The following is a 9,081-nucleotide window of genomic DNA, read 5'->3' on the forward strand; positions in this document are numbered from 1 at the left end:
TTGAAATTAACTGTTTTTGCCACCGCTCGTAGTCACCTCAATCCAGTGGTAAGGAAATGCACTGCCCAACACTTGGCCAATCTGGTGGAAAAGGTCGGTGCCGGTCGTCTCCTCAGTGGAGGTAAAGATTTATCTGAAAGAATTGTACCTGCAGTAAGCAGGCTGGCACAAGACTCCTCACAAGAAGCAAGGTGTGTAGTTGTGTCAGCGCACAAAATAACATAATATAATTCATGACTTGAACAGTAACAACCCCTACTACAGTGCATCTGGAAAGTATTTACAGTGCTTCACTTTTATCACATTTTGTTATGTTACAGCCTTATTCCAAAATGGAATGAATTCATTTTTGTTGTCAAAATTATATCGATAATACCATATATGACAATGTGAAAGGTTTTTTTTATTTTGTAAATGTATTACAACTAAGAACATCACATGTACATACAGTAAGTATTCACAACCTTTGCTCAATAATTTGTTGATGTACCTTTGGCAACAATTACAGTCTCAAGTCTTTTTGAATACGATGCCACAAGCTTGGCACATCCATCTTTGGGCAGAGTCACCCATTCCTCTTTGCAGCACCTTCCAAGCTCCATCAGGTGGGATGGGAAGTGTTACTTTTCATCCAGGATGTCTCTGTACGTTGCTGCATTCATCTTAGTCTAGTCGGGGAGGTGACCAAGAACCCGATGGTCACTCCGTCAGAGCTACAGCATTCCTCTGTGGAGAGAGGAGAACCTTCCAGAAGGACAACCTTCGCTGAAGCAATGAACCAATGAGGCCTGTATGGTATAGTGGCCAGACGGAAGCCATTTCTTAGGAAAAACTTTGCCACATGCACCTGAAATACTCTGACCATGAGAAACAACATTTTGTGGTCTGGTCAATACCATCCCAGCAGTGAAGCATTGTGGTGGCAGCATAAGACTGTGGGGTTGTTTTTCAGGGGCGAGAACTGGGAGACTAGTCAGGATAGAAGGAAATGTAAAGGCAGGAATGTACAGAAACATCCTCGATAAAAACCAACGCTTCCCATCCAACCTGATGGAGCTTGAGAGGTGCTGCAAAGATGAATGGGCAAACCTGCCCAAAGATAGGTGAGCCAAGCTGTAATTGCTGCCAAAGGTGCATCAACAAAGTATTGAGCAAAGGCTGTGAAAACGTATGTACACATGATTTGTTTTATTTAGTTTTTATTTTCAATAAATTTGCAAAATAAAAATAAAAACTTTTCACATTGTGGTATGTGGTATTGTCTGTAAAATTTTGAGGACAAAATTTCATTTGTTCCATTTTGGAATAAGGCTGTAACATTAAAAAAAAGGTTGGAAAAAGTGAAGCTGTGTGAATATTCTTCCGGATGCACTGTATTACTGCAAGTCTACTCTATGGATGGAAACACATGTGAAGGTCAGAAATGAACTAACCCTAACCCTCTATCTAATCTTTAGACACTATGGCCGTCGAATGCTGTTGTCCCTGTCCTACCATCCAGACTTTGATAAGATCCTGGAAAGAACTATTCCGTCGAAAGACCTGCAGCCTACCAGAGACACAATCTTAAGTCTCAAAACCAAGGTATAATCGTTGTCCCCTCAGCCTAAAACATGTTTTTTACTAATGCTGTTAATTGATTATTTTGAATAATTCCACTTTTGAATGTGCATTAATTATGATTAACCAAATGTTATTAACCTGGTAACTGTTTAATCTAAAGTCCACTCAGGCTTTATTTTGAAGTGAAATTTGCCAGTGAGTACAACAGTAGAAGTCTCCTCACTTATCTTTGCATTGTTAAATGTTATATCACTGACTGTATAGCAAGCCACACCGCCTTTCAGGTAACCATCTGGGCTTAAGGTAAAGGAGCATACAGTATACGGTCAAAATTATTTTTGTGATTAATCAGCATGATTAATGTAATGATTTTGATTGGATGTATCTCATGAGGGGCAGCACGGTTGAATAGGGGTTAATGCTGGTGCCTCACAATAAGAAGGTCCTCGGTTCGATCCCTGGCCTTTCTGTGTAAAGTTTGTATGTTCTCCCGTGGCTGCGTGGGTTCCCTACGGGTACTGCGGCTTCCTCCCTGCACCTCCAAAGACATGCACTTGGGGATAGGCTGATTGGCAACACTAAATTGGCCCTAGTGTGTGAATGTGAGTGTGAATGTTGTCTGTCTATCTGTGTTGGCCCTGCGATGAGGTGGCGACTTGTCCAGGGTGTACCATGCCTTCTGCCCAAATGCAGCTGGGATAGGATCCAGTCACCCTCGCAACCAAGAGAGGCACAAGCGGTAGAAGATGGATGGATGGATGGATGGATGGATGGGTGGATGGAATCACATGAGTTAACTTATTTTTGACAGCCCTAGTTTATAACATTGTCTACTGGGGGTGATTTTAGGGGCTAGGTGAGATGCCCCAGGACACCCACTCAGCGAGAGGCAGACGCTCCCTCCCAGGAAGTGGCACAGTCCGAGCCTCATCTCTCAACAGAGAGCCAGTCAACCACAGCATCAGGTATGTGTGTCACCGCCTGTCAGCACCACAAAGACAGACACTAAATGCACAAAAGTACCCGGGGCACCTGTCTTTATTACTATATAAATACTTTCTACAAGATTTCAAGTCTGACTGTTCCAGAAAAAAACATGTGTGAGGTCAGAGATCAGTGATCTGAGACAAGAGGGCCTTATTCACAATTTGTTCACATGTTTAGCCCAAAGGTGTTTGAGTAATCAGGTTATTGTCAAAGATAGTCCTTGCAAAAAGTGGAAGTATAGCATTGTCCCAAATAACCCCTTAAAAGAAAAAAATGCAAAAATATTGTGAAAGAGGCATCTTAGTTTTTAAACATTTTGCAATTTAGTGTTTTTTTACAGAAATATTGTAATGTTGCATCCCTGTGCTTGAAATAGCATAAGAAAAATCATCCAAAGAACTACTCAAATCTGGTCTAAAAAGATCAACTATTCAAACAAATCGTACAGTGGTACCTTGGGCTATGGCGTGTTGAATTGGTTCTGTGACGCAGCTCATACCTCGAAAAACTAGTATTGCAACACAACGACACATTAAAATAAATAAAAATAAATTAACCTCCCTAAAACAATTTAACATTTAACATGCCTTTTTAAGAGAAAAAATGACTTTTACATAGGAAATATTGTATAAAATCAATACACTAGAATGTACTGCAAACAACTACAGTAGGTTTATAAATTTATGTAGGAATAATAATGTACAGCATTTACCCCTATAGAATGGATTTCTACAGTATTTCTTTCCCGCTGCTTCTTTGTTAAACACACATTCAGCAGCTTCTCCATATTTTCATGGATAATTCTGCTTTGGTATAGTGCAGACTGACAGTGCTACGTTTAAACTGCTTGCAAGTCAGCATGTTTTTGATGATTTCTTTCTTTAATTCAATGAATATCATCCAGCTTCTTTTTCTCTGCACTGTCCTTCACACTTGTTTTCTTCCTTCCCATAGTTTAAAATACAAAGTTATGTCGATCTCTGGCTATAAGCTAATGCTAGTTAGTAAGACTCTTAATGTTTAGGGCAGATCTAACAAAGTTTACTGTGGCATTTGCTAAGCCAATTGGCGGTGGGGGGACCTGTACCCCGAATTTTTGCTTGCAACATTTAGCCGAGAGACACCTACTCAGTGGCCTAGTGGTTAGAGTGTCCGCCCTGAGATCGGTACGTTGTGAGTTCAAACCCTGGCCGAGTCACACCAGAGACTTTAAAAATGGGACCCAATACCTCCCTGCTTGGCACTCAGCATCAAGGGTTGAAATTGGGGGTTAAATCACCAAAAATGATTCCCGGGCCACTGCTGCCCACTGCTCCCCTCACCTCCCAGGGGGTGAACAAGGGGATGGGTCAAATGCAGAGGACACATTTCACTCCACCTAGTGTGTGTGTGTGACAATCATTGGTACTTTAACTTTAACTTGTATCACAAAAAACTGCTAAGGCGAGAGACACTTGTATCCCAAAGTACAACTGTACTTCAAAAAAAAAGTTTAGGTTTTTTTTTCCAACTGTGAACATCTGAGAAGTGCCTCCTCCAATGTGCAAAGTACATATGCTATTTTTACTACCATTCACACCCAACATTTTGAAATTATAACTGCACATAACCTAAAAGTCTAATTTGATGAATGCATTCCACAATAAATTAGTATTTACCTGTTCAACACATTCTAAGAAACAAAAAAAAATGTCTCTCAAACGATTACAACATTTAAGAACATTAATCACTGGGTTGCTGTGTATTTTGTTCAATTACAGCAATGTATATTATGTATATATAACTTTGCATAAGCAGAAAGCAGGAAATATACAGTATATCCACTTAACATGTTTATTTAACCTCTTTAACATCATGTTAACAAAGACTGCTCTGTTTTTCTGATAGACACACCTGTTTACTAGGGTTGTGCGATATAGATAGTATAAATTGGACAATATACCTTTTAATGCTATCATCATATTATAATAATGCATGTTGATGACACATTCTTGCTGTGTTCCGCAGATTTGACCGTGACAAACAAACAAACGCGTCCTCAACGCAATGTAGCATTCTCGCTAGCAGCTAACTAACCCTTGTTTCCATGGCGACAAAAAAACTATGTTTATTTCAAGTATCAGAAGAATAGCTAAACATGCTACACTCCACAATGTAGGAGGATACAACGAGCAACTATAACCACTAAGATAGAGCTCATGAATGTATACATCAGTGGCCAGATGGATACAAATAATAAGAGTAACGATACTTAGTATAAGAATATAGTCGATACTACAGCAATTAGATCCGATACTTTTTTTACTATGACAAAGTTCTTTACACACTTGGAAAATAAGTCCCTGGAGCCTTTGTAACTTGTTTTGAAATGTTCTATTATCATTCATATGCCAAATAATATATTGTGAATTTGTGATATATATTGTTGTTGCATGGAGCTGCTATATAGATTTTAGGCCATGTCGCCCCCTCCCTACTATTTACATGTTTACCATCAACTGGCATTTTAAGGATAATCAACATTAAATGCATTTTAAAAAACATAAAAAAAACATTTACAGGTTTGTTTTGTGGACAGCTAAAAATTTTGTGATTTTACAACAGTGGGTGTTGTAGGGTTTTAATGAAGATTCATAAGTGTGTGTCTTAATACTTTTGTCTGTATATTGGCCTGTAAATAGATGACGCTGATGTTGATTGTGTGTCATTTACAGAATGGTTAACAGTAATTACAGCAGCAGACATCCCACACACAGCATCGCCGACAAGAATGACTACATCAATCAACTAACTTGCATGCTGGGATCCAAGGACTTCAGAGAGAAACTTAAGGGCATGGACCAGCTCGTGTCTGACTGCCAGCAACACCCCGACCTGGTCATCCATAGTTTATTCCCGGTATGTTATGTAACTAACCACAATCATGTTTTTAACATGTTTGACCTGACCTCTGCTGTCTTCATGTGCAGCTTTTTGATGCCCTAATGGCCAGACTGCAGGAATCTAACAGCAAAGTCAACCAGCATGCCCTGGAGTCGCTGCAAAAAATCATCCCCTTGATGAAGGACAACTTGTCTCAAGTGGTCAACCTTCTAGTCCCGGCTATTGTGGACAATCACCTCAACTCTAAAAACGACGCCATTTACTCCGCTGCTATTGGTGCAATCGATGCACTTATCCTCAATCTGGGTATGAACCGGTTCATCAGGAATTTTTAATGTCTCGATCGCGCAAATTCAACCGATCCCTGCAAATTATGCACGGCCTCGCATTTTGGCCAATCAGCCTAATTTTTGTCAATGCAATTTGCCTCTGAGCCTCGACTGTCTAATCAAAACGTATGTTTATTTTTTTGTGTAGACAGCAAAGTCTTTATTGATCAATTGGCACTATTGTCCTCTTGCATAGCTCCAACCTACTTGCTGTTCCCGTCTACAGCACTATGGCTAATGTCATTTATAAAGATTAGCAATACACCAGGGTCCTCACTTCCTAGTTCAATTTAATAATAATAATAATTAGGGATGTCCGATAATGGCTTTTTGCCAATATCCGATATTCCGATATTGTCCAACTCTTTAATTACCGATACCGATATCAACCGATATATGCAGTCGTGGAATTAACACATTATTATGCCTAATTTGGACAACCATGTATGGTGAAGATAAGGTACTTTTAAAAAAAAATAAAAAAATAAGATAACTAAATTAAAAACATTTTCTTGAATAAAAAAGAAAGTAAAACAATATAAAAACAGTTACATAGAAACTAGTAATTAATGAAAATGAGTCAAATTAACTGTTAAAGGTTAGTACTATTAGTGGACCAGCAGCACGCACAATCATGTGTGCTTACAGACTGTATCCCTTGCAGACTGTATTGATATATATTGATATATAATGTAGGAACCAGAATATTGATAACATAAAGAAATGGGGGGAGGGAGGTTTTTTGGGTTGGTGCACTAATTGTAAGTGTATCTTGTGTTTTTTATGTTGATTTAATAAAAATAAATTTAAAAAAATAAATTAAAAAAAACGATAGATAATAAAAAAAAACGATACCGATAATTTCCGATATTACATTTTAACGCATTTATCGGCCGATAATATCGGCAGGCCGATATCGGACATCCCTAATAATAATAATGGATTATATGCATACGGCGCTTTTCTATACACCCAAATCGCTTCACAGTGAAATGAGAACCCATCATTCATTCACTCCACATTCATATTGCTGGTGGTAAGCTATATTTGTAGCCACAGCTGCCCTGGGCTAGACTGACGGAAGTGTGGCTGCTAATTTGCGCCGATGGCCCCTCTGACCACCATCAAACATTCATTAACACACACACCAGTGTGAGCGGCACTGGGAACAAGGTGACAACGCCGTGACTAGGATGGCAGAAGCCGGAATCGATCCTGGAACCCTCAAGTTGCTGGCACGGCCGCTTTACCATCTGAGCCACACCGTCCGTTTAACCTTTATTCATCCCAGATAAGACCATTAAGAACATTTGTAATGCTGACCTGGCAAAGGGGCAGCATGTACATCTTTGAGATGTTGAAGTGTGATGATAATCTCTCATTGTCTCTCATTTTCCAACGAAAATGGCCACTATAGATCGCTCTCAGTAATTCATAAATGTTCTTAACGTGCGGTCGGTGGTAAATGTGTAACATAGCATAAAGGAATGAACATAAATCAACATAAATGAAAGCCTAGGATGGAAAAATGCTTTTCAAGTGTAAAACATACATAGAGAATGTCTGCAACATAGCAGAGAGCGGCCAATAAAAAAGTATTTGGTGGTGTTTATTTCTATAATTATAACTAAATAACAAGTATATAATAGTAACATACAGTATACAAGTAATTAAAACATTACAGTAATTTGTATGTGCTGCCATCTAGCGTCTACTTTTAAGTCTTGAGTGTTCTAAAATGAGTAAAACATCAATACAGTATTTTTTCGATCATTTTTGTTGCAAGTATTTGCTTTTTAAGATTAAAGTTACAAAGAACACTTAAATCATTGATAACTTAGTCATAAAATCACAAGTAAAAAAAAAAAAAAAGACTTTTTTTTCTTTTTCTGCAACCTTCTAAAAAAAGCAGCCGCCAATAATAAAATTACAAAAACAGCCCGCGAATCCTGGTGGTACTGATGAAGTCATTTGGTTCTTTGGAGTTAACTTTTCTTCTCTGGTTGGCAGATAACATGCTCCTCCTTAAGCCTTTCTGCACCAAGGCTCAGTTTGTCAGCGGTAAAGCCAAGCTGGATCTTGTGGAGAAGGTTGCAGGTCAGTCCCAAAAGAGAAGACAAAGCCAAACATTCCTTCTTTGGTTGACCGTCCGCTTTCCTGCAGATCTGGTGACCAAGCTGTACTCTCGCAAGCCGCAGATGGTGGAGCAGAAAGCGCTGCAATTGCTGTGGCACATGCTGGGCACGTCCAGCCACAGCGGCACGGTGCACGGCCGAGGCGGCAGTACGCGCGCCGCCACCGCCGTTCTGTGCCAAGCTCTTCGCGCCCAGATGGGGCCCGGCCTGAGCGAGTGCGCTGCAACGCAGTCCGCCACCACCCAAAAGGGGTTGAACGAGCTTCTGAGGAACTTGTCCAAAACATAAAGCAGAGTCCGAGAGCAACATTCAAACACTGACCTTACTTGAAGATGGAGATGTTCTACATTTCTTAGTGCCTGCACTTTTATCGCAATGTCCTTGTCGAGTAGGATTTGAACTCTTTTCTCAGTCATTTTTCTTCCTCTGGCAGACCTGCCAACATGCAGGCTTTTTTGTACACATTTTACTTGCTGCTCTCCAGATACGCATTTTGTTGCATCTTGACATTCTCCGTTTGGAGTTGTGAAACATGGATCATGATTCTGTGTCGAGGCGCCAAGCGGCTCGCTCCTCCCCCTGCAAACCTTTTTGTGCAGTGTGACTTGCACGGTGCACCTCCAAAAAAAAAAAAAAAAATCTAACCTCACAAAAGAACGTTATTACTGTGTGTTCAGTCTGTTTTGCAGTAAAAATTACTACTTATAAGTTCCAGCTGCAGTAACACTCCCGTTTATTCTTTAATTTGCCATCATTTACTTACAACTAGGAAGCTACCAAGAATCTAAGCTCGCAGAAGAACTTTATTACCCATGTGTATATGACTCGTTTAGTCTAGTTTGGATCAACATTTGCATTAAAAACTAATGCATCAATAATTTCCAGCTGCAATAAGGTTCCGATTTTCTCTTCAATTGGCATCGTTTGCTTGCAACAAGGAAGCTAACAAGAATATAACCTTGCAGAAGAACATTAATACCCGTGTGTTTACAACTCAGTCAGTCCGAGTTGGATCAACATTTGCAGTATAAATGACTGCATTTATAAGTTCCAGCTGCAGTAACACCCCCCTTGTATTTTTAATCGGTATTGTTTACAGCAAAGAAGCCAACAAGAAACCAATTTTGCAGATGAATGTTAATACCCATGTGCATTCGACTCTTTCAGTCCATTTTGGTTCAACA

General features: G+C 39.7%; 1 protein-coding gene across 5 annotated transcripts in view; it reads left to right on the forward strand.

The window, feature by feature from the left end:
• The window catches only part of LOC133646494 (TOG array regulator of axonemal microtubules protein 1-like), a 30,905-nt gene extending 22,294 nt beyond the window's left edge, over positions 1–8,611 (forward strand). For all 5 annotated transcript variants that reach the window (XM_062041916.1, XM_062041914.1, XM_062041913.1 and 2 more), the window contains 7 exons: positions 33–191; positions 1,458–1,584; positions 2,413–2,528; positions 5,265–5,448; positions 5,520–5,739; positions 7,773–7,859; positions 7,926–8,611. In XM_062041916.1, coding sequence (XP_061897900.1) covers positions 33–191; positions 1,458–1,584; positions 2,413–2,528; positions 5,265–5,448; positions 5,520–5,739; positions 7,773–7,859; positions 7,926–8,185 — 1,153 coding nt within the window. In that variant the 3' untranslated portion in view covers positions 8,186–8,611. The remainder of the gene's footprint in view (positions 1–32; positions 192–1,457; positions 1,585–2,412; positions 2,529–5,264; positions 5,449–5,519; positions 5,740–7,772; positions 7,860–7,925) is intronic.
• Positions 8,612–9,081: the final 470 nt, after the last annotated feature.

Source organism: Entelurus aequoreus, linkage group LG03 (assembly GCF_033978785.1).
Source record: "Entelurus aequoreus isolate RoL-2023_Sb linkage group LG03, RoL_Eaeq_v1.1, whole genome shotgun sequence".
In the NCBI taxonomy this organism is placed as follows: domain Eukaryota; kingdom Metazoa; phylum Chordata; class Actinopteri; order Syngnathiformes; family Syngnathidae; genus Entelurus; species Entelurus aequoreus.